At 38.7% G+C, this 26,337-nt stretch overlaps 3 protein-coding genes and 1 long non-coding RNA gene across 54 annotated transcripts in view; 3 read left to right on the plus strand and 1 right to left on the minus strand.

The window, feature by feature from the left end:
* The window catches only part of MTERF3 (mitochondrial transcription termination factor 3), a 32,505-nt gene extending 9,961 nt beyond the window's left edge, over positions 1–22,544 (plus strand). For both annotated transcript variants that reach the window (XM_050800528.1, XM_050800527.1), the window contains 7 exons: positions 2,435–2,778; positions 4,023–4,175; positions 9,995–10,184; positions 15,068–15,215; positions 15,591–15,662; positions 17,423–17,584; positions 22,280–22,544. In XM_050800528.1, the coding sequence (XP_050656485.1) occupies positions 2,445–2,778; positions 4,023–4,175; positions 9,995–10,184; positions 15,068–15,215; positions 15,591–15,662; positions 17,423–17,584; positions 22,280–22,474 (1,254 nt within the window). In that variant the 5' untranslated portion in view covers positions 2,435–2,444 and the 3' untranslated portion in view covers positions 22,475–22,544. The remainder of the gene's footprint in view (positions 1–2,434; positions 2,779–4,022; positions 4,176–9,994; positions 10,185–15,067; positions 15,216–15,590; positions 15,663–17,422; positions 17,585–22,279) is intronic.
* LOC126960839 (cytochrome b-c1 complex subunit 7) overlaps positions 1–26,337 on the plus strand; it is a 1,171,628-nt gene that overhangs the window by 1,140,248 nt on the left and 5,043 nt on the right. The window lies entirely within an intron of this gene.
* CFAP418 (cilia and flagella associated protein 418) overlaps positions 1–26,337 on the plus strand; it is a 1,191,950-nt gene that overhangs the window by 154,754 nt on the left and 1,010,859 nt on the right. The window lies entirely within an intron of this gene.
* On the minus strand, positions 20,914–26,311 carry LOC126960858 (uncharacterized). The gene is made up of 3 exons (XR_007728121.1): positions 26,271–26,311; positions 24,381–24,504; positions 20,914–21,459 (listed from the first exon to the last, which is right to left on the minus strand). It is a non-coding gene; the product is annotated as an uncharacterized LOC126960858 (long non-coding RNA).

The raw sequence follows: 26,337 nt of genomic DNA on the forward strand, positions 1-26,337 counted from the left end.
TCATTGAGAACCGTATATATGAATTGTTAATAGACTTCAGAGTTTCTTTTAAGGGTTTTCTGTAATTTTCCTGATGAAAGGAACTTGTTAGAAGACTTCCGGTTACCACCTCACAGGGCTTATACACATCTGCTTATCCCCTATCCGCTTTTGCGTACTGTGTAAGCCAGTGAGTTAACTGTACTTGCCATTGATTTATTTCCATTCCGCAAGCATTAGAGCAGTACAAGGCTCTGGGAGAGTGGACAATAGTCCCTGGAAGGGTGGATCCAGGAATGAGACCCAGCCTTGCTCTCGTGAATGAACAATTAATCAATTGTTAAGATGTTTAGGCAGCAATGAAATAATGTGGAGAAGATAGTGCACTTGTAAATAAAAATGCAAGGATAAACATTAGTTGTATGCACAAAGATCTTTTAATGACGGGATGAAATTTGAAAGTGAATCTTCCTGATGTTTAAGGGGTATTGAGTGTGGAAAGGCTTCAGGATGAATTTGGGATTTCAGAAGTTTGAAGTAGGATGAAGTGCTTAGGCGTCAAAAAAATGTTAGAGCTGATAGGGGCCTTACGAATCATCGTATTGTACCCTTAGCCTTTTAAAAAAGCATTATTTGAAGAATGGTTATTGACCCCACACCCACCCCACATCATGGGCTAGACATTTTGTTAGACTGCTGCCAGAAACAGCCTTGTCAAGGTAGCACAACCGAGGTCTTCTGGCTTCCAATTTAGTGCCCTTATGACTACTGTGCAGAGAATGAATGTTGTAGGTTTGAGGGAAAACTTGGCACATTTGGAAGCCCATTTCCTACCAAAATCTGACAGAAACCACCTATCCCAGCAGGGTATTGTGAATACTTCTTTTCTAAAATCGTCGCAAAAATACTTATTTCTTTTCTAAAATCATCGCAAAATGGGCCGAGCGCAGTGGCTCACACCTGTAATCCTAGCACTTTGGGAAGCCGAGGTGGGTGGATCACGTGAGATCAGGAGTTCGAGGCCAGCCTGGCCAACATGGTGAAACCCCATCTCTATAAACATACAAAAAAGTAGCCAGGCGTAGTGGCGGGCACGGGTAATCCCAGCTACTCGGGAGGCTGAGGCAGCTGCCGAGAATCGAGAATCGCTTGAACCCGGGAGACAGAGGTTGCAGTGAGCCGAGATGGTGCCATTGCACTCCAGCCTGGGCGACAAGGGCGAAACTCCGTCTCAAAAATAAATAAATAAGTAATAATAATAAATAATTGCAGGATGAAAGGAGACTTTCACTTTCGTAAAATCTCTTTCAGCAAACTTCCCAAAACTACGCATCTCCAAAAGGAGATTAGACCCTCAAGTATTTGGTCTAATTTAAAGCATAAAACAAGCCGAATTCCACCATGTAGAAAAACAAAGTATAAAGTTGTAGGCCGCAATTAATTCAGCAGAATTCATTTGTATTTGGTTGTGTAATCAATAATAATGGCTAACATTTATTGAGCATTTCTTATATCCTGACTCTATCCTGTGTTTTATATGGATAATGTTATTTAATGTAAGATTATATGCATCAAATTTACCTTTCTTATTAGCTGGCTAAATATAAATCCCTTCATATTCCTGGAGTTTAACATAGCACTAGCCTTTCCTGATAAACATCTTTTTGAAAACTACTTTTTCAGTCAAAATATACAGGTATTAATTGCTGGTTGCTTATTTATTTCTGTTACTTGGTTTTGCTTGCTAGTTTTGACCTTTTCTTTTGGAAGGCTTTTTTCTTCTTTCCTACAGTGAAACAAAACTTGACAAAACTGGTTTTGTTCAATTCCCTTTGGAAGAACAGCTTTATCTGTGAAGTAATCAACAGTGTTCAGCCCTGAGAATGAAGCAAGAAACTGCTTTCACTGTTCTATATATCAATAATAATAATCTGATGATTCATTTAGGACACAGTAGATTTCTGTTTTTTCATTTTGGGACAAATTTATATACATAAAATATAAAATGCATTTGAATAATTCAGTGTTACTTTGATCAGCAATCTGCTGCAGAAACATCCTTCACACCAAATTTCAAGAACACTTAATTGCATCAGCTTATTCTCTTTAAATGATTAAATTAACAGATTAGTGAGGTCTGCTGTTATTTGAACATTTGTAGATTTTTGTTTTAAGCATTTTTCTTACACCAGTGATGTTGCATTGTTTTTAAATTGTAAAGTATATCTTTATTTTTCCACTCAGAAGTTCCTGTCTGTTGGTTTGTAACTGAGATTGCCTTGTTGTTGGATTTTCCTGTGCATAAGAAACATCTATTTTAGACTAACTATGTTTAAACACCTTTCATTTAGAAAAAAATAATTTACAGTTTATTTTTTTGTTGTTTGAATACTGTTTTAAACATTTAAGTAAATTAAGTTTCTCTTCTTTTGACGGTTATATCTTTCCTTTGTAGACTAAGAAAAATGGCTTTGTCAGCCCAACAGATACCCAGGTGGTTTAACTCAGCTAAGTTGAGGAGCCTCATTAATGCTGTACAACTCACAAAATGTTTTGCTAGACCAGGAAGAACATTGTTACATGGCTTTTCTGCTCAGCCTCAGATATCCTCTGACAATTGCTTTCTCCAGTGGGGATTTAAGACTTACAAGACTTCCTCCTTATGGAATAGTTCCCAGTCTACTAGCTCAAGTAGTCAAGAGAATAATTCTACCCAAAGCAGTCTGCTTCCTTCCATGAATGAACAGTCACAGAAGACACAAAAGATACCCAGCTTTGATTCTGAGCTGTTTCTAGAAGGTAATTCTGAACTTTCAGAAAAGTCTCCCTTTCTCTACTTTGGCCATTTGAACAAGCTACCTGTTTACATTCTGCTAGCCCATTTCAGGTAATATTTTGTATCAAGAAAGAAAAAGAATAATACCGGTTCTATTGATGAACTTGTATCATGCCTTTATTTTACTGGCTAAGAAAAAAAGTTCGTGGGCTAACGTGTAAGATTATTTTATAGCTACACATATAAAACATTTGCTTTCTAAATACTTTGTTGTTTAGATTCTTAAAACAAAATTATTCTAGTGGTAATTAGTTTTATTAGGGTATAATTATATCAAGTAAAATTCATCTTGTGGGATATATAGTTCTATGAATTTTGACATACGCATTTAGTGTCTAACAACTACTGCAATCAACAAATAAAACAGTTATATTACTCCAGAAAGTGCCCTCATGTCGCTTTTTAGTCAGTCCTCTCCTTCCTATGGGTCCTATTCTAGGAATATTTCACTGGTAATGAAATAATACAAGGTTAAGTAGAATATGAAGGAAAGAGAGCTGGGGAGAGGGCAGGGAGGAGATGCTGGCTATAAATGATGAGAAAGGCTAGTTAATGATTAGAGGCAAAAAACAGAACAAGAAATCACAGACCTGATTCCTTAGCTTAAGGTATTGTGTAGTTCTAAGTGTCTTCCATACTGCGTTTGATTTTAAAAAAACAGAAACAACTTCAGAATCAGCGCTGTACTAGAGAGAGTCACATCTCCTGTAGAGAGGACTACAGGTTGTAGAAACAATCATAGAAGCCCTCTTAAAGATGTATTTGAGGGTAACTTGAAGGGGAGGGCATTGGGTCAAAACAAAGACTTTCAGGATATAATTACTTTAATCCATGCAATTCAGACTGTTGGCATATGTGTACTTTAGGCCAAGTTAACAGGCTATGGTAAACTCAATCTCTTTCAAAATGTGCTTGAAAGTTAGGTAATCTTTAGCATTCTCACCTACTGATTAAGTGAAGGAAAGGCATTGTGTGCTTTGAAATTTACCAACAAATTTCTAATCTTGGAGGAACAGTAGTTAGTCTGTCTAAATAGTTGTAACCTTACCTCTTAAAAGGTGAAAAATTGGGGTCTTCTTGGATGTTTAATTCTAAAATCATCCCGAGATTTAACCATTGAAAGAAGCAAACAAGGGAAGAGCCGATCTTTGTAGAAATAGTTTTAAGTGTGCATATTAGAGCACTAATTTGTTTCTTTCTTTCAAAGAACTGGATGAATTGCCTCCATTGTCTCCAATGCAGCCAATTTCAGAGGAAGAGGCTATTCAGATTATTGCAGACCCTCCATTGCCACCAGCTTCATTCACACTTCGAGACTATGTGGATCATTCTGAGACTCTGCAGAAGTTAGTTCTTCTAGGTAAGTTTGACTAAACTACAAGTACTTTTTGTATGTACTCTTCATTACTTTTTTTACTTTTTTAAATTAACAATTTAATCTATACTAAGTAGTATACAAACATAAGCAAAAGTCAAATAGTATAAAAAGGCTTCTAGTGAGAAACTGTATTCCCTGCCTCATCCTTGCTGATCTTGCATCCTATTCCCCAGATGTATCTACTTAACTTGTATCATGGTTTCTGTTTGTGTTCAACCTCCTCATTTTAAAATAATTGTTTATAGTGCTGTTGTTTGATTCATCAGCTTTAGACATCATTTGATCTCTTGTATGTACACATCTACTTTTCCTGTATTCTTTTCAATTCTCCTAATATAAATTACAATTTTAGATCAATCAGTAGTTAAATTATGACTATAAATATTGCTATCTGCCCTAACAAGAAGTATGCTATCATTATTTACCTTCCTGTACAACTTTTCATTTTTCCGGCATTAATATTTGCCTTGTTCTTCATTTGATGAATTGTTTTGTTTGTTTGTTTCTGGGGTTAAACTTTTCCATACCTTCCAATAGCCACTCAGGACAGTTTTTCCCAGGTAACCCTATCAGATGATGTATTCCATTTCTCCAGAGTGGATTGTTCCCTGCTTGTCCCACTACCCTGACCTCCTTCCTGAAGCCACCGTCCTCCTGATTTGGACGGTTTCTCTCTAGGCCTACTCTATAGCTGTCTTCGCTTGTTGACCATTAGGTTGCACTTGGATCTGGATGGCTGAAGGGAACCATGGGATCTCCCTCCAAACTTTAATTTAGTCATCTTATTTTTCGTCTGGCATTTTATTACAAACTTTTGCTTTCCTCATTTTCTCTGGGTTTGGTACTTCTCATACTTGATTTTCCCAGATAATGAATCTTCTTTCTCCTGGTGCATTGAGAGGAACTGGATTTGGGGGAGGTTAGATTTCTCCACACCGAATCCCCCAGTTTTTAGTCTGCACCTCATCTCTAATCTCTCAGATTTCTAGGGACTCCAATTTAGGAGACTTTGGAGTTTTTCGTGGTACTGATCACTTACCACTTGCCAGATTCTCATTTGCAAGCATTTCAGTGTCGTCTTTCTCCTCTCTGATAAGGCTGTTGCCATGCCTTCATCTGTTTTCAGATATGTGGGGATATAATCTCGTTTCCTCAAAGAAGGATCTTATTTTTTGTTTCTCATTCCTTATATTTTTGGGAGGTGATTTTTAACAGGAGAGGAAAAAGAAAAACCTTTGCTCTGTTAGAAACTTTGGGAGTCATCCTTGAATTTTTTTTTTTTTTTTCAGATGGAGTCTCACTGTGTCTCCCAGGCTGGAGTGCAGTGGCGCCATCTCAGCTCACTGCAACCTGCCTCCCAGGTTCAAGCGATTCTCCCACCTCAGCCTCCCTAGTAGCTGGGATTACAGGCATGTGCCACCATGCCTGGCTATTTTTTTATTTTTAGTAGAGACGAGGTTTCACCCTATTGGCCAGGCTGATCTTGAACTCTTGGCCCCAAGCAATCTGCCTGCCTGGGCCTCCCAAAGTGCTGAGATTATAGGCATGAGCCACTGCACTCAGCCTATCCTTGATTCTTATTGCTTTTGTCCCCTCCCTCTTTACATCTAATTTAACACCTTATCCTATGGATGCTACCCTCTTTATTTCTTTCAAATCCGTCCACTTCTGTCATCCTACAGTCACTACCTTGTTTAGGTCCTCATTTGTCACTGAGTGGCTGCAGGAGCCTCCTATCTTGATAGTCTTCTCCTCAGCAGTATTGGCTCTGATATCTTTACAGTGTTAGTGTTCTTTCTGAAATGCAGATCTAAGTCAGTGACCTACTTAAAATCCTTCAAAACCTTCCTATGGCATCAAAGCTTGCCCTGATTTGGCTTCTGCTTACCTGTTCAGCTCATGGCTTGCCACTTCCCTCCTTTGTTTAGCCAACTCCAACAACTGGAGAACATCACTGAAGTCCAAGTAACTTCTAAAGTGTCTTCTTGACCCTGCAGACAGAGTGACCCTCTTCAGGCTCTCATTTCACTTCCTGCTTACTTTGATCCTAGCACTCATGACACTCCATTATAATTGTATATTCATCACTCTGTGCCCAGTTACCCAAATGTTACCTGTATGTTTAGAATGGCCTTTGTTCTCAAGAAGCTTCAAGTCCTCAGAAACATCTAAATATTAATGCAAGGATGAAGGGCAAAGTGATAAGTCCCACATGAGAGATGCAAATAAAGTGTTCTGTGAATCAGCCTAAGTGTCCATCAGTGGATGAATGGTTAAAGAAAATGTGGTATATTTATACATTGGAGTACTAGTCAGCTTTGAAAAAGGAGATCCTGTTATTTGCAACAACATGGATGAATCTGGAGGATGCTATGCTAAGTGAAATAAGCACAGAATGACTAATGCTACATGATCTCACTTATATATGAAACCTAAAAAAGTTGAACTCTTAGGAGCAGAGGGAGCCAGGGAGTGGGGGTGGGGAGGAATGGGGAGTTGTTGGGCAAAGGGTACAAAGTTTCAATTAAACAGGTGGCATAAGTTCTGGAGATCTATTGTCCAGCATGATGATGGTAGTTAATAATAATGTATACTTGAAAATTCTTAAGAGAGTAGATTTTAAGTGTTCTCACCACAAAAAAAAATGATGAGTATGTGAGGTAATGAATATGTTAATTAGTTTGATTTAATCATTCCATTATGTATTCAGATGTCAAAACATGTTGTACTCCATAAACATATAATTTAAAAAATGTACATTCAGAGGTAGGAAAAGGATGACGTCTGCTGTGAGGACGTCACCTTTCCTCTCGAAACAGCTTTCCCTGTCTTATGGCAGGTGCTATGGGTAATACAAGATAAACTAAGACACAGTCCCTGTCTTATCTTTTTTTTTTGACACAGGGTCTTGCTCTGTCTCCCAGGCTGGAGTGCAGTGACACGGTCTTGGCTCATTGCAGCCTTGACCTCCTGGGCTCAAGTGATCCTCCCACTCAGCCCCCCAAGTAGCTGGGACTTTAGGCACATGCCATCCCAGCTAATTTTTTTTTCTTTTGTAGAAGGGGGTGTCACTATGTTGCCCAGGCTGGTCTCAAACTCTTGGGCTCAAGCTCTCCTCCCACCTCGGCTTTCCAAAGTGCTGGGATAACAGGCATGAGCCACCATGCCTGGCCCAGTCCTTACCTTTAAATAATTTACAGTATACATACAGGTTTGGAATATGTTTCAGCCATTCCTTTACCTGTATGCTGATACTTCAACAGCATGTGTTAGAAATAACTTAAATAATAGTAACTTAAGGGAGACTTATTTGCTTGGTCAGACAGTATTTTTGAGTACTCAAGTCCTAGTTGCTTCTCTGTTTGCTTCTGAGACCCATTTTCTGCCTGATCTGTGTCCCAGGAGGCCAAACCCCTATGCACCAGGGTTCCTATGCCAGCTGGCTTCTTGGCAGCTTCAGCCAGCGGGAGGCACCTATAGGACAGAAGGTAGAAGAGCCAGGTGGGGATATTTTTCCCATGTTCCTTCCTTTCTTTGGGTCCTGTACCTGCCTCGCTCCATGACAACAGCTCTCTTGAGCAGCCCTTCCTTAATAGCCTGTAGTCTCTCTGTGCCTTGGTAACATTTTGCCTCCTTGTCTCTTTAATGTTGGGAAGGTTCTTGTTTGTTCTCTTAAGGCTGCTCACACCGCTGTATAGAGTCCCTTCATTAAAGTCCTTGTCATTTGTGCTTTCTAGGGCACGTTGTATAGCCTGCTAGACCCTGATTGATGTACTAAATACGTGTAACCATAACTGAATACAATGGTAATATTCGTAATTACTGAACTGATGAGGTAAAGCCCAACTAGACTGGTCACCTAGAGGTTAGAATCGTTTACTATTCTTTTTTTATAACCCCAGTGCCTAACAGAAGTGCCTGGTCCGTAGTGGGCATTCAGGGACTATTTTTTCAAGTTAATGAAATGAAGTGAGCCCAAGTTATTTGCATTGAGAGCAGTGTGCATTCCTGATGAGATTCTGCTCTCCTACTGCTGCTAAAAAAGCAGCTTTTCAGGATTTCTGTTCGAGCACAGTCAGGGTGTGACAGCTCATGCTGAGCAAGGCACTTCAGTTCATGTCAGCTGTAATATTGAGTTAAATGTGAAGTCTGAACCCTTTATGTTATTTTTAAAGCATCTGTTCTCCCGTTTATCACAGATTTTTGGAACCGGTTTTCATCTTATTTATTTGTCCATCTAATAATTGGATTTATTTTTCTACTAATATTTAAATTACAAAAGAATTACATCTGGTTGTCAAAAGTGCAGATATTATAAGAGAAGGACCTCTTACCCTCTCTTCATCCCCAGTTCCACTTCTCAAAAGTAACCACTATTACCAATTCGTGGAAAAGCTTTCCAGACCTTTTTCTACACATAGGTTTTATACTTTTCTGTAAACTTAATTTTTTTTAAATTTTATGTTTTTCTAGTAGAGTTAGTATATATTTAGATTCTTTATCTAGAATTAATTTCATATAAGATATAAAGAGAATGTTTTTTTTCAAAAGTATAGCTAGTGGTCCCATATATTTTAACAAATTGTCTATCTATTTGATCTGAAATGCATATTGTTGTATAATAACATTTTCTAGTTCATTCTGGATCTTCATTCTGTGAGTGGGTGTATTAGGCTGTTTTCACACTGCTGATAAAGACATACCTGAGACTGGGCAATTTACAAAAGGAAGAGGTTTAATGCACTTACAGTTCCATGTGGCTGGGGAGGCCTCACAATTATGGCGGAAGGTGAAAGGCACGTCTCATGTGGCAGCAGCCAAGAGAAGGGAGCTTGTGCCGGGAAACCCCCCTGTTTAAAACCATCAGGTCTTGTGAGACTTACTCAGTATCACACAACAGCACAGCAAAGACCTCTCCCCATGATTCAGTTACCTCCCACCAGGTCCCTCCCACACCACATGGGAATTCAAGATGAGATTTGGGTGGGGACACAGCCTAACCATATCATTGTGTTTATGTGTATTTAATCCATTTCACTGTTCATGGGCATCTTTTATCAATACCTGTTTAATATCAAGAAATTTGGATTTATAATCATATTTGGTTCTAATATTTGGAGTTATAATGAATATGATGATTTTTTTTTTTAATTGTGGATGCCATTAAGAAGTTTTAAATGTGGAGGTTTAAGGTTGTATATTTTCTGCTTTGTTGTATACTTGAAGGGCTATGTGTTCACTTGTTCTCAAACATTTCTTGAGTTTCTTCAAGGGACTTGTCTCTGTGCTAAAGACCTAGAGATTACAATGATGAGTAAGGCACAGGGTCATTTTTATTCCCCCTATGATGGGAATCATAAACATATTTTTAAAATAATGCTTATAACTAAGGAAATAATAAAATCTTCAGAGACAGTAACATTTTATTCATATTGTTTGTTACCCTGCAGAATTACCAGTTACTACGGGGTTCGTTAGGGACTGACAAACATTCTGAAACAATATTCAAGAAACCTTAGACAAAGATGATGACCCTACTCCAGTATGACTTAGTGAATTTGTTTTGGGGGGAAATGTAGCACTAAATGCTCTATTTTCCTCTGTACTTGATTTTTAAAATAAATACTATGTTGTTTCTGCAACCAACTTAGTTTAAAAATATTTAGAAGTTTCTATTGATCTATCTCAGTGTTCCTTTGGATAGGTATTGATCTCCATCAGTAATTTCTTGTGCTTATGTATATGAGTTTAACAGGTAAACTAAGAAGTCATCTTCAAACAGTATTTATAATTTATTATAGGAGTGGATTTGTCCAAGATAGAAAAACATACAGAAGCAGCAAACCTCCTTCTGAGACTGGATTTTGAAAAAGACATTAAGCAGATGCTCCTGTTTCTTAAAGACGTGGGTATAGAGGATAACCAACTGGGAGCATTCCTGACAAAAAATCATGCAATTTTCTCTGAAGACCTTGAAAATCTGAAGATCAGGTAGGACTTTTAAAAGGATTATCGGCCAGGTGCAGTGGCTCAAGCCTGTAATCTCAGCACTTTGGGAGGCCGAGACGGGCAGATCACGAGGTCAGGAGATCGAGACCATCCTGGCTAACACGGTGAAACCCCATCTGTAGTAAAACATACAAAAAACTAGCTGGGTGAGGTGGCGGGCGCCTGTAGTCCCAGCTGCTTGGGAGGCTGAGGCAGGAGAATGGCGTAAACCCAGGAGGTGGAGCTTGTGAGCCGAGATCGCGCCACTGCACTCCAGCCTAGGCCACAAAGTGAGACTCGGTCTCAAAAAAAAAAAAAAAAAAAAAGATTATCATATAACCCAAGAAGTGGTTATGAAGGAAATATATGTGGAAGTTATTCTGTAAGTCTCTGCTGCACAAGAGTCTACGAAGATAATGAACATGAAAGTTATTTTTTTGTTATAGACCTTTTTTGATCTAAATTAAGTATTTACAACAGTTCTTTTATTCAACTACCTATTATTATTATTATTATTATTATTTGAGATGGAGTCTCGCCCTGTTGCCCAGGCTGGAGTTCAGTGGCAAAATTTTGGCTCACTGTAACCTCCGCCTCCCGGGTTCAAGTGATTCTCCTGCCTCAGCCTCCCAAGTATCTGGGTGATTATGGGTAGCCACCAGGCCTGGCTAATTTTTGTATTTTTAGTAGAGATGGGGTTTCACCATGTTGGCCAGGCTGGTCTTGAACTCCTGACCTCAAGTGATCTGCCCATCTTGGCCTCCAAAGTGCTGGAATTTTACAGGCATGAGCCACCCTGCCCAGCCCCATTATTATTTTTATGTTTTCAACTTATTACTGAGTCAGTAATTAACTCTTTCTCTTTAGAAACTGGAATAAGTTTTTTTCTTAAAAAAATAAAATCATCAACAAATAGCTAACTTATCTGAGAGTACGCTTAAAGATAAGATCTTTTGTAGTTTTTTTGTCTGGCCAATTTTTGTTGTTAGATGTTTGATATTGTCGTGGCAAATTACTATGTAATTTGCTTAATCATTTCCATAAGTTGGCTATTTTGGTTGTTCCTTGTTTTCTTCTTTAAAGAGCACTTTTATAAACATCTCTGTACTTCATTCAACATTCAAAGAATTACTGAATTTGTGAAAATAAATACAGTGAGATATTGATCCATGAGGTAAGAATCTTGCTAGGCATTGGGAATACCACAGAGAACAAAACCCCTGTCCCTAAGTTAACATTTTGAATTCATCATCACCCCCACCTGTCACCCAAGCCAGTCTGTATTCCCAGATTCACTGAATACCCTTTTGCCCAACTCAGAAATATTGGTATTAATTTGCTTTCTCTTCTTTTATCATCTACATCTAATAAATCATGAAAGCCCATCAGTTCTTCCTTTCTTATAGCTCAAATCAGTCATGACATTTCTCTGAATCTTTGCTTTGACTGTTTTGCCTCAGTTCCCCATCATACCACACCAAGACTACTGCAACAGTCTCCTAATTGGTCTGCCTCTAGTCTTGACCCTCCAGACTGTTCTCCACACTGATGTTGATTCTCACTACATTTCAGAGGGCTTTGCAGTTCCTTAAACCATCATAGTCTAATGTCTTTTCTCGGAATTAGGAAAAAAAACACGAAACAAAAACCGCATTTATTAAATTGAACATTTGAGCCCTTCTATATGCGAGACACTGGCCTAAACTTTAGACATCAGAGAGTCTTTCCCTTCATGAGAGTGATATTCTGGTGTAATATAGATAGGCTATCACAATACAGAGGGGAGAGAGAATGATTCTAAGAAACTAATCTGACATATCCAGCTCTAGTCTTCCTGGCTGTCAGGAACACTAATTCCCTCTGCAGTCAAAAACCAGCCTTTTTGCTCAAGATTTATTCCAAGAAAGCATGAATACCAGGAGGGTAGGGATCATTTCCCAGGCTGCACTGTTATTGTTAATAGCCCCTTTGTACATGGGAGTCGCAGAGAGGTTAAATAATTTGCCCAAGATTACACACCGTTAGTATAAGTAGCAGAGTAAGTGGTTTCAACTCCAGTTAATCAAACTCCAGGGTTCTGACTACTACATACTGTCTCTGCATTTAATTCTTTGAAGGAAACTTAAGCTTAGTAGCTTAAGTTACTTGCTTAAGCCATACATGCTTCTAACAACTGAGGAATATTCTCACATAGGTAGCATAGTCCATTGATTCCTAATCATAGTCCATTGATTCCTAAGTTTTTTTCTTAAAAAAATAAAATCTGGCTAAACCTGGCTGGCTATCAAATTAAGCTGTAGAACGTTTATAAAAATTACTTAGAATTTTGTAATACGTCATGCAACCACATATATTCAAAAGAGTATACAGTAAAAAAAATACTGAATAGGCACAGGTGTGAGAACCTTTATTTAAATGAACTTTGTTACTGGTTCTGATGTATGCAGCAGTCTTATTTCTATAACAGTTGATTTCATGTACTTATTTTTTCAATAAAAAATTGTGTTTAAAAGATCCTTGTAGAATTTTCAAATGAATAATTGGCATTTTAATTATTTAAATACTCTTTTTTTTTGGTTGGGTGGGCATTATATCTTAATTTTTTATTGGAAAAATCATTACAATGTAGACAATAGTTTTGATAATTTTTTAATCAAATGCCAAACCTTGCTGCCAAAAAAACAACAAGTAATACCTCCTTTTCTCCTACTTTGTCCCTTGGCCTTCCAGGACCCACCTATGGATACAGCTGCTGTTATCAGGATTTTTTGTTCAACCTTCTAGGAATGTTCTATAAAGCATATATCTGTGTATACACACATGAATACAAATACATAACAATTGGTAGCATTTATACATACTATTCTGTATCCCACTATCTTAACTATATCTCGGAGATTATTTTTTCTTGGTGCTGCCTATTCTTTTTAACTCTAGTACAGTCCATGCTGCAGATCTCCCTAGTACCTGTTGATAAGCATGGAGTATGTTTCCAGTCCACTGTTAGGACAAGGCTGCAGTGACTGACTTTGTATACTTCTGAAAAATCACACATATTGGTGTGTCTCTGTAGGACATATTTCTAAAAGTGGAAATGCTAGGTCAAAGGGTATGTTCATCTGTAACTTCAGTAGATATTGCCAAATTATCCTTCAAAGGGGTTGTTTTCCAGTTTATACTCTCCCCAACAGTGTACAGAAGTGCCAGCTTCCCTGTTATCCTCACAAATACAGTGCTATCACACTTTGCTTTCAGTTCATTGTATAGATAAAAAGAATACTTTATTTGTTGGTTTGGAGCATCAAATGTTGAAACATGGAATGTTGTTTGGAGCATCTTTTCATATGTTGAATTTCTGTCTACATTTCCTTTTCTGTAATATATCCTTTGCTATTTTTTAACCAGGCTTTTTTCCTTTTTGGTAAACGTTCTTTTATATATTAAGAAAATTAGTTCTGTATCTGAGACATGTTGCAGATATTTTTCCTAGATTGTCACTTGTCTTTTGACTTCATTTATAGTGGGGTGTTTTTGTTGTGTTTTGTTTTATTTTGCCATGCACTTAAAATTTTTATATACTTAAATTTATAAATATTTTAACTATTTTTAAAGGAGTAATAGTCATGTGATTATAAAGTAATATAAGTTTTGGTATATAGTATGAAAATACCATAGGCTTTAGATGTAGGCATGCCTGAGTTCACATCTTAGTTTTGTCAGTAATTAGGTGATGATCTCAGACAAGTTATTTAACTTCCCTGAATCCATGTTTCCTCAAGTGTAATGAGGAAAATTTACCTGGCTCACAAGTTTTTTTGTTTTTCTGGTTAGAATTAAACAAAATAATATCCTGATATATTTTAGACATTTAGTAAAACTATCTTTTACTATGTTCTTAGATTTTTTAAAAAATAATGTTATTTTATAGTCAAGCTTTCTATATTTTACTAACTTACATAGTTTAATTTTCAAAAACTTAGCAGGAAAATATCTAAGTTAACAAAATACATATTGAAAGACCGTAGTAAAAAATTATTTATGAAAATACATATTCAGGCCAGGCATGGTCACTCAAGTGTAATCCCAGCACTTTGGGAAGCCGAGGTGGGCGGATCACTTGAAGTTAGGAGTTCGAGACTAGCCTGGTCAAGATGGTGAAACCCCGTCTCTACTAAAAATACAAAAATTAGCTGGGTCTACTGGTGCATGCCTGTAATCCCAGCTACTTGGGAGGCTGAAGCAAGAGAGTCACTTGAACCTGGGAGGCGGAGGTTGCATTGAGCCAAGATCATGCCACTGCACTCCAGCCTGGGCAACAGAGCGAGACTCTTCCTGAAAGGAAAAGAATAGAAGAGGGGAAGGGAGGGGCTCAGTAAATATACTAACCTAAAAAATGCTTCTCTCAGTTGTAACCATTATTTCCTTAATTTTCTTAATTTGTGTTATTTTCTTAATTTGTGTTTTTCTGTTCTTATCCCCCCAAAAAAATAACAAAAAAACTTAAGCAGAAGCTATTTCATTCTTTCTTACCAAGTAATAAACCAGATTAATTGAAAAGAGAATCTAAAGGTTGGTGCAAAAGTAATCATGTTTTTGCTATTGAAAGTAATGGCAAAAACCACAACTAATACCTATTAGTGGATTTCAGAATTATTTTCTGTTTTTAAGTGTAAATGGAAACCATCTAGAGTTGGGTGAATGCTTGTTTTAAACATGTTTTTGCCATTTTTGCCATTGTTACAGAATGCTTTTATTTAGTTAGTAATTTAGGATGTGGGAGCCTTTTTAAAAATAGCTGTTATTTTGGAAAGCAGCATGAGACTGTGTCTCAAAAAAAAAAAGAATGTAAATGTTTATCACATGCGTATGTATTTATGTTTCTCTAGGGTGGCTTATCTGCTTTCAAAAAATTTCAGTAAAGCAGATGTTGCACAGATGGTCAGAAAAGCACCATTTTTGCTGAACTTTTCAGTGGAAAGACTGGATAACAGATTGGGATTTTTTCAGAAAGAACTTGAACTTAGTGTGAAAAAGGTAAAGAAAAGGAGAGAATTTGTTTATTTCTATGTCTGGTACATTTTAGTAGCTGATAAATCTCATGTTCCTAACAGATGCCCAGCCCATGTGAATCATATACATTTCTGGTATTTTTTGTACAAAAATGAATTATCCTGCTAGTTTAAACATAGAGCTACATCATTTTATAATACTTAATCAAACTGGTTCCTTCAGTTTTTGTTTTCTTTTTTTCCAAACAGTACTAACATTATATATTCCTGGGGTTCCTATCATTTTTCTGACTGGGTCATATTTTAAGTTTTAACTTTGTGTCTTATTAATGCCTTAATTCTCCAAACTAGTTAAAGATGCACATATAGTAATACTAGATTGTTTTGTTTGCAACCACAGACTAGAGATCTGGTAGTTCGTCTCCCAAGGCTGCTAACTGGAAGTCTGGAACCCGTGAAAGAAAATATGAAGGTAGGACAACTTTAGGCTTTTGAGAAATCAGTTTCTTTAAGTGTTAAAATCCTCTGAAGAGAATAGATTTTGCTGTCATCTAAAAGAAAACTAGACTTTAAAATAAGTTATTTCTAAAAAGAGAAATAGGAAATTATCTTTAACAAATGTCTAGCAAGCAGTTTGTTTCAGTTAATATTTTCATGTTGACCAGGTATTAACATGAGTAAATCACCTTGCAGACATTGATACCCACAATCCTAAAGCAATAGATAGGGATATAAGTGGTACCCTGAAACTGTTTCTGTTGCCCATTGTGGGAGTCTGATGTCTTTGTTACCTGGGCAGTGTTACCAGTCTACGAAACTACTCCTGTTGGCCAGCATGACAGTCTGTGTATGTCTCAGGGAGTTTTGGAGGCTGGATCCAAAAGACTTCTGTGAAAAGAGTAACAGATAACACATTGCTCTCCTTTGCACCTGTCCCAATTGCCAACTCTCATTCTATCACAGAATGTACCAGACACTCTTTACTGCCCTTCCTGCAAGAGAATAACATGAAGCCAAGAGCAGTTGACTAGTTAGTATATAAAGCTGTAGTAGTATTTGAAATATTATGTAAGGGCTGTTTTCTGAGGTGAACAGTTCAGTCATTAAGTAAATCTTTATTGAGCTCCTGCCCAAGCGCCATGCTGGGGAGACAGCTCCTCCTCCCAAGGAGCTTACAGTCTAGTGGTGGATTAAATCCAGAGTGATGGGGGCAGTTACTTGGTGGGCGCACACAGGACACTATGGAAGCAAGTAGAGGACCTGGCCCATGTTTGGTTGTTTAGTTCCTTATCTCTGCTTGGAATGTTGACATGTCATTTTTCAGACAACATATATGTCGGTGTGCTTGGGAGCAAAAGCTCAAAAAGCATTTTGATGATCCTGCTGCTGAAGGATCTGTTTGGTGTTGCCTCTGACCTGCAGCCCTCCCATGTCACTCATTCTCTCTCATAATTATGGTTGCCCCTTTGGTGATCTTCATGACGATCACTGTGTAGCTCTTTCTCAGCAGAGGGGTTTGAAATTCCGGTGACCCCAGGAGCCGGAAGCTGTAATTCCCTGAAGGCACTGGCATAGCTGTCTCCAAATTTTAAAATGTTATTTTAAGTTTAGAAGAATCATGGCCAGGCGCGGTGGCTCAGGCCCGTAACCCTAGCGTGGGAGGCCGAGGTGGGCAGATCACTTGAAGTCAAGAGTTTGAGACTAGCCTATCTAACATGGTGAAACCTCATCTCTACTAAAAATACAAAAATTAGCCAGGCGTGGTGATGGGCACCTGTAATCCTAGCTACTTAGAAGTCTGAGGCAGGAGAATCACTTGAATCCAAGAAACGGAGGTTGCAGTAAGCTGAGATCGTGTTACTGCACTCCAGCCTGGATGACAGAGCGAGACGCAGTCTCAAAAAAAGAATCTTGTCCAGATGCGGTGGCTCATGCCTGTAAGCACTTCGGGAGGCCAAGGCGGGTAGATCACTTGAGGTCAGGAGGTCACGATCAGCCTGGCCAACCTGGTGAAACCCTGGCTCTACTAAAAATACAAGAACTAGTCAGGTGTGGTGGCATTCCTCTGTAGTTCCAGTTACTTGGGAGACTGAGGCAGGAGATTGTGCCACTGCACTGAAGCCTGGGCAACAGAACGAACTCTATCTCAAAAACAAAAAGAATCAGCGCAGCCTTGCCATGGTACCAAAATAACTATTTCTACTTATTCATAGCAAATTTACTTTCGTTTAGGTTTACCGTCTTGAACTTGGTTTTAAACATAACGAAATTCAACATATGATCACCAGAATCCCGAAGATGTTAACTGCAAATAAAAGGAAACTTACCGAGACATTTGATTTTGTGCACAATGTGATGAGCATTCCCCACCACATCATTGTCAAGTTCCCACAGGTAATGCCACTCACAGCTCTCTCTGTAAGCGCTGCCATTGCGCTTCATTCAGAGCTGCTGTCCAGCTGCATGGTTCTGTACACTGGGAAGAGTTTACAACTTTCAGGGCACAAATGTACATTTCCTGAGGAGAAATCAGTGATTAGTCTGTTTCCCTGGAGTTTCTACCTAGTCCTAGTTCTGTTTGTTGGAATCAGGCAGAACAAATCGAATGTAGTCTCTCTCATGTTTTTCTCCACTTAACTTTCAAATAGATCACTTCCCTTAAAGGTCTTTTCACTGCTACATGTACTTTTTAGTCACAGTTTATTTAAATCCATGAATCAATGAGCCATATTGTAATGATCCCCATCCCAATATAAAAGTGTTCCAGTTTGCCATAATGTCCAAGCCGTAATTATATTTTCTAAGCTAATCAAACTCTTGTATTCTTTACCTAGTGAGTGATATTATCTGCTGTTCGCAAGAATATTGATCTTGAATATTACTCTTTAAAAGCAGAAACTTTGTCTGATTTATACACTGCCAAATCCCCAGTGCCTAGAACTACACCTGGCACTAAGGGAGGCGCACAATTAATATTTGATGAACAAATGAATGATTGGATTTTATCAAAGTAATCCTTTTTTCCTATTTCCTATGCAAATAGCCACTCAGTATTTATTGGATAAATGACAAACTGAATTTTTATTTAAGTGATCCTTCTACTCCATTTGCTAGAACACGTGTGTTCCTGTTTTTGAAAAAAGATGGGTAAAACAAATATTACCTTAATACAGCTCTCAGAACTAGACTGCATTAGGTCCAGTTCCTTCACATACAGCTATATTTATTTGCCTATTATACTTCACAAGGAATGGGTCTCTAATATAGGATTTTCCTATTTTACCAAACATAAATATACTCATTATAGAAGTGTTAGAAGCCTACAATTTTGTGAATTTGACTCATGGAGTAATTGTAAAATAATCTTCAACAAAAAAGCAATGACAGTTTGTTTTTCCCTGGGTTGGTGGGTAATTCAGGGACCATAAATGATGGTAAGAATATATGATATTGTCCCCTCCTAACCTTCGTGGTCTGTCATTTTTCCAGTATATCACTGAGCATCCATCAGTGCTAGACACTGGGCACTGAGGATACAAAAGTCAAGCAGACATGGTCTCTGTTCTTGTGGAACTTATAATCGAGTGTGGAAGACAGGTTTTAAAATAGAATTGCTTTGGTCGGGCGCTGTGGCTCACGCCTGTAAACCCAGCACTTTGGGAGGCCAAGTTGGGCAGATCACAAGGTCAGGAGTTTGAGACCATCCTGCCTAACACATGAAACCCCGTCTCTACTAAAAATACAAAAAAAAAAAAAAAAAAAAAAAATTAGCCAGGCGTAGTGGCGGGCGCCTGTAGTCCTAGCTACTGAGGAAGCTGAGGCAGGAGAATGGCATGAACCCGAGAGGCAGAGCTTGCAGTGAGCCGAGATCATGCCACTGCACTCCAGCCTGGGCGACAGAGCAAAACTCCATCTCAAAAAATTAATTAATTAATTAAATAAAATAAAATTGCTTTATATGATGGTAAAGAGTCCTAATCCGAGCTCCTACAGTGTGATTTAGAAGTGGTAGGAGAATTATAGAAGTAATAACAGCAATTGAGTACTTACTGTGTGCCAGCTCTATCTTTATTGCTTTATTTGTATTAACACAGTTAATTCTCACAACAACCATGTGAGGTAGATGTTATTATTACCCCTATTTTACACATAAAGAACTTAAGCTTAAAGAGATTTAAGTAACCTGTCCAAGGTTACCCAAGTAACAAGGTTGGGGCACAACCACGATTAGAACTCCAGCAGTCCAGTTTAAAAACTGGACTTTTACAAGCCTTTTACTATGATCTGCTAGAAGTGACATTTGAATTGTCTGTAGAAGAGTGAGTGGTGTTTGAAAGATGGAGAGGAGCTTTCCAAATAGAAGAAATTATAAGCTGACCAGATGTATCAAAATCACTTAAAAACACAGATTTTTAGGCACCCCAAACCCTTGCTTCTGAGAAGCTCTATTGTAGAATTGTGGCTTCCAAATTGGGATTCTCAGATTCCTAGAGTCTGGGTGGAATTATTGGGGGAAAAAGAACAGAAAAATAAAAAGCTTATTAATGAAAAAATACATTAACAGTAAGGCTGTGAACGGGCTGATCTAGACTTTAAATTTTTGGCTGGTGTTTAAATCTCAGTGGCGTGGAACTAATTTTCTCATGCAGATAATATTCCTGGTTGGCAGATCTGACTTAGCGTTAATTAAAAATGGGGAAAGAAGTAATTTAGTCATTTCAAAGAAGAGATCGTGGAAGGTAGAGGATAACAAAAGCAGTTTTAGGGTAATGAATGTGAAGAAATCACTAGGCTAAAGAGGTTATATTCAATATCCCCCAAAACCTTGGCTCTCCCCTTCCTCTGTGATTTTCTGTGAAGGCAAAGCTGAAGTCCACCTTAGGATAAGAGGGAACCAATAATTCTCAGGCTAGGGGCACTTTTTTTTTTTTAACTCCAAAGAATTTAATATGTCATTAATGGGATGAAATTTTTGTGCCGATGGCAAAGTAGCCCCTGGTGGCCAACAACCCTCCTCCTGCACCACCACACTCATAAAAAAAGAAGGGAGAAACACTTCAATCTGAGCAGTAACTTTTGGACTTGAAAGAGTACACAACTCTCTAATGATGGAGTAACTTTGGACCACTGGAGAAGTAAACATAATATCTACTCATAAGCTAAATAAATGCTTTGAAGTGTTATTATATTTAGGAAATTAATAATAGTTTGGGAGCACCAGAACCGTTTGTGGTTTTGTCTGTATGCTGGGTGATAGTTGTTTTTTGGTTTTTGGTTTTTGGTTTTTTGGGTTTTTTGAGACCGAGTCTGGCTCTGTTGCCAGGCTGGAGTGCAGTGGCATGATCTCAGCTCACTGCCACCTCCGCCTCCTGGGTTCAAGCGATTCTCCTGCCTCAGCCTCCCGAGTAGATGGGACTACAGGCGCCCGCCACCATGCCCAGCTAATTTTTGGATTTTTAGTAGAGATGAGGTTTCACCATGTTGGCCAGGATGGTCTCAAACTCTTGACCTCGTGATCCGCCCACCTTGGCCTCCAAAGTGCTGGGATTACAGGTGTGAGCCACCGTGCCCGGCTGGGTGATAGTTTTTTAAGCCAAGAATCACTGCATTGGAGTCATACTTTAAAAAAAAAATATGTGTGTGTGTGTATATATATATATATATATATATATGTGTGTGTGTATATATATATATAAAACATCTTACATCTTCATTATCCATAATATTGTGATCATGGGAATTTAATGATCAGAACAAGGGCAGAATAGCAGAGACTGCAAAGAGAGATGTTCTGTTCCAAAAGCAAGCCAATCCCATGTTGAGGTAGCACCCTGTACTTTTTTTAGTCACTCTTCTCATAGTACTTTGGTTTTCAACAATTGTTTTTCATAGTGTCCTTTCCAACTGATCTGTTACTGTTTTCACTTGAATGTAGGGAAAGAGGCCTAGGGGTTGTGTATCATGTCCTGTGTTCACATTGTGTCTGTAACAGCCAAGAGGAGAGCTTGAAGCAGGCATAATATTGAAAGGGCTTCCTCTGAGCCTCGCTAGGGGGCCTCACAGATCTCTCAGGCTTCAGGGCTGTAGCTCAAGTCTGGCCAGATCTCCCATTTCTCTCTTCTTTCTGCAGTCGGCTGTAGAGCCTTGCCTGCTTCTGACTCCTTTCTAAAGTTGCTTCTCACTGTAGTTTTTAGGAGTTTTAGTTTGAGGCAGGTAAGACATACTTTCCCAGTTGCTCTCGCAGAGGTCAGATTCATTTCATTTTGATTCTAGTTAAGGGGAGGTGTGGGAATTTAAAAAAAGAGAGAGAGAGGTGTTACAGATTATGAAATCTTATCCTTTTTTTTACAATAACATCCTGATGTCTAACGTTGGTTCTCAAACTTGGTAAATATCAGAATCATCTAGAGGGCTTGTTAAGACAGATTTCTGGGTCCTGCTCTCAGAGTTGCTGATTAAGTAGTTTTGGGGTGAGGCTTGAAGATTTGCCCCTTTTTTTTTTTTTTTTTTTTTTTTGAGACGGAGTCTTACTCTGTTGCCCAGGCTGGAGGTGGTGGCAGGATCTCGGCTCACTGCAACCTCTGTCTCCTGGGTTCAACCAATTCTCCTGCCTCAACCTCCCGAGTAGCTGGGATTATAGGCATGTGCCACCATGCCCAGCTAATTTTTGTATTTTTAGTAGAGATAGGGTTTTGCCATGTTGGCCAGGCTTGTCTTGAACTCCTGACCTCAGATGATCTGCCTGCCTCAGCCTCCCAAAGTGCTAGGACTACAGGCGTGAGCCACCGCGCCAGGCCGAAGATTTGCTTTTTTAACACATTCTCCTCTGTCTCTGGAGCACTCAATCTTCTTTGCCCACATTATAGCCCTTAATTATTTTATTATTGTTTTGTATGTTGATTTTGAATCCCTTTTTCTAGTTTTTTAACAGAAAATATAGGATTTAAATCCTCTGGCATTTATCCTACTTACTGAACACGTGGTTAGTACTTTGTATTGGTTAACCTATTAAAATTTTTGCCAAGTAAACTTTTTAATGTTTCATCCTCCAATGTGCAATGTTTTTTAAAAACTTTTTTTCTTTTCTAGGTATTTAATACAAGGCTGTTTAAAATCAAAGAAAGACACTTGTTTCTTACCTATTTAGGAAGAGCACAGTATGATCCAGCAAAACCTAACTACATCTCTTTGGACAAACTCGTATCTATTCCTGATGAAATATTTTGTGAAGAGATTGCCAAAGCATCAGTACAAGACTTTGATAAATTCTTAAAAACGCTTTAGATTTTTATGTATGTGAAAATGCAATATTGTAAAGTGAATATATGTATGAATAAATGAATATATTTTTAAATGCCTCGGGTCTCAACTGATATTGGAAACCATTTGATACTGTAAATTTGGGTACATATACTGTGGTAGATTTTTCATCAAGTTCCTAGTGACTCAATTCTTGTTTACCTTTTCCTTCTTAGAAAATACAGCAAGTTCAGAGAAAGGGAGAGAGTTGGTTTACTTTAAGTTGGTGCTTTGTCATTCTAGTGAAGATGAAAACGGAGGATTTTTAAAGTGGTTTCATTATAAAATGGTTTTATTTCATTTGAACTGTTACAAGTTTCCAGAGCACATACTACATTAGTCATCTAATATCTACAGCTCAGATAATGCCACAAAGCACACTTCATTTTGGATTATCTACATTGTTAATTTCTTGAACACAGATATTCACAGTTGGCTAAGAATCAGGAAAAGGAAAGTGGAGTTTAAAGATTAGGGGCAATGAGATATAGTGAAAGGCTTAACTAGCCTTTGACTTATTACCAGTAAACAAAGATTTGTTTTCTGTTTATGATGTGTTATCCTGGGCAAGTGATTTCATCTCTGAGTCTTTGCTTTTTTATTTGTAAAACAAAGTATCACAACTTCAGTTGTCTGCGTTATGATCACTAGATTGGGTAGACTGTTAACACTGGTAACCCCCATGAACCACACCTGGTATTTGCACTGTTGTGTAGTTAGTCCTCTCCCACACTGACTCTGGGCCAATGTGATTTGGCCCAGGGGACATTTGTCAAGCACAGGCTTGATAAGAATTTGCACATCAGGGCTTGCCCTCTTGGAACATTTGCTCTTGGCACCCAAAGCTATGGTATAGAGAGGTCTGGTTACTCTGCTGGAGAAACTAGGTGGAGAGAAAGATGTCTGGCCAAACCCCAGCTTTTTCAGCCATGCCAACTGAGTACCAGACATGCATGAAGAAGTTATCTGGGATGTCCCAGCCTTAGCAGACACTACACTAAGCAGAACAACCCAGCTGAATTCAGAATTGGGAGAAAGTGTTTTAAGTCACTAACTTTCGGGGTAGTTTGTTGTGCTGAGGGTTTTGTGGTGTGCTGGATGCCCTTCAAAAAACCTCATGAAAAACTAAATTTGTAATTGGTCAGGGCCAGGTATAGTGGCTTTCCTGTTACATATTTTATTCATGCAACCGACATTTGAGTTCCTAGAATACAGTAGTGAGTGTGACATAGATAGGTGCTTTCATGGAGTTCGCCAATGGATGAGATCAACAAACAGGAAACAATAAAAAATAAGCTGGGGACATCATGGAACCATCCTGTCCTCTCTTTGTACGGCTCACAACCGCATTTTGCCTTTATGAATAACCCACTGAACAACCTTAGAATAGGCAAGTTGTGCTGATACAATGAACAATCCTAAAACCTCAAATGATTGAAAAACCACAAAAGGTTTTTATCTTATACATGTCTCTTAGGACCACAAAGGCTCTGCTCCACATCATCTTTAGTGATACAGGTTGATGTATCCTGTCTCCATCATTTCTGGAGTGTTACCAGTCTATGGAAAAGGAAAGGAATGTGAAGAATTGCTCTTAAAGAGTTATCACATTTTTCTTGGCTAAAGTATCACATGGCCATGCCTAACTTTGAGGGCAGAGAAAGGCAATCCCTAATCCTGTGCTGGGAGGAAAGAAAACCAAAATTAGTTTTTGAATCAACATTAATGACTACCAGCAAACATTCAGTCTCTAGCTTAATTCCTTAGGAGCTGGATTTTGTGACAATTTTGGGTTTCTGATTTTTTGATATGTCTTTTCTTGTCACCTTCACCTGTAACCAGCAAGTAAAACGTAAAGGGTAGAAGGGAGGAGAGTTTATTGAGTACCTACCCTCTGCAGGGCAATGTGCCAATGTACATATGTATTGCATTTCTTCACATCTTTCAGACTTCACTTTGGCTAGTGTAAGATAGAAGAGATCATTCATCAGCTTTAGTGCTGCATACAGCACTGACTAATAGAAGAATTGTAGCAGCATGGAGATAAAAGAAAAAGGAAAATCAATAGAATCTTAGAACTGGAATGTGACTAAGATCATTAAATCTAACCTTTTGAACTTACGACGAGACAAGGTTCTATTCTATATTGTCCCAGCTCTGAGCTTAAAACTGAGGGGAAAAAAGATATCACCGAGTAATGGTAGAAGTTCACCAGTAACTATCAGTCATGCCAGTTCCCCCCAATTGTTTTCTGTCTCTAGATGTTTATGCCTAAGACTTCACATGTTGGGGCTGAGACCTTAATAGTTAGCAAATCTATATACTTTTGTCTTTAAATTATGTGCAAATTCTGCAATACATCTTAGATTTAATCTTTAAAAACCTTTTCTTCTGGGCGTGATGGCTCACGCCTGTAATCCAGTATTTTGGGAGGCCGACGTGGGTGCATCACTTGAGGTCAAGAGTTTGATACCAGCCTGGCCAACACGGTGAAACCCTGTCTCTACTAAAAATACAAAAATTAGCGAGCATGGTGGCATGTACACCTGTAGTCTCAGCTACTCAGGAGGCTGAGGCACGAATCGTTTGAACCCTGGAGGCAGAAGTTGCAGTGAGCCAAGATTGTGCCATTCAGCCTGGGTGATAGAGGCTGAACAACAAAAAAAGAGGTGACCAAAAAAAAAAAAAAAAAAAAAAAAAAAAACCAACCAACCAACCAAACGAAAAACCCAAAACCTTTCTGACCTAACCTTCCACTAAAATAGCTAGATGTAGATCTTCAGCTGGAGAAACCCAAGGCCTGAAAGGCTTGGTGTCTTTCCTGGATTAGTAGTGTAGCATATGGCCCTAGAATTAAGGAGCCCTAAGTTTGCGTCTGGATTTTCAGATTCTGGAAGAAGAACCTGGACTCTTCTAGTCATGTCCTCTTGGACAAGTTATTCAACCTTTCTGAGCTTCAGCTTTCTCCTATCTACAATGAGATAATGACAGTACTTTTAGAATTAAATGACAGTGTAGGGGAGTGAGAGATCACGCCTTTGCTCTTATGTGGGCTCTTTGGTTGGATCTAGGAACCAAATTGACACAAGGCAGATTAACAAGAGAAAAGCATACTAATTTTACTAGTTTTACATGTGCATGGGGATCCTCACGAGAGTGAAGTGGCCAATGTAAGATGCCTTTATACTTTTTACACGAACTACAAATCAGAAGAAAGGGGATCTGGCTAGGGGCAGTGAATTTCTTGCGGAGTCATTAGGAGAAACGTGGGTGTGGTGGGGTGTAAACTTAGTGGAAGATAAGGGTTATTTCGGAAAGTATATTCAGGTCCAAAGCAGCTCCCAGTTTCCAGTCTCTGGTGATGGGTGCTATTTTCTCCCTCTGGTAAGGGACGGGTACTCCGGAGGAATCCTGGAGGAAACTTTACGGCTTGCTGCATGCAGGAAGAGATGGGTCATCAAACCCTTTCTGAAACTACAATTTCTCCAACATTTTCAACTCGAAATAATCAGTGTACCAATTCCATATATTTTTGGGATGGCGCATCCATCAGTCCTTCAATAGAAAATAAAACGATGCCCTTAAAACATTTAGCTTCCCGCCTGGCACAAAGAGCTGAATTCATACTGCCCACGCTCTCATAGCTATTAACAGCAAGTAACAGAACCCAGCTTTAAGCCTCGGTCTCCTAATTCCTGACCTGTGTTCTTCCCATCACATCACAACCAATACTTCTTGGAATGTAGCACGCAAAACGCCCCACCTACTCCATTGGCCTCACCCTGGCCGAGAAGTGCACACGCAAGAGCTCAACGACAGCCGTCAGAACTGCGCCTGCGCAAGCGGCG

Source organism: Macaca thibetana, chromosome 8 (genome assembly GCF_024542745.1).
Source record: "Macaca thibetana thibetana isolate TM-01 chromosome 8, ASM2454274v1, whole genome shotgun sequence".
Lineage (NCBI taxonomy): Eukaryota > Metazoa > Chordata > Mammalia > Primates > Cercopithecidae > Macaca > Macaca thibetana.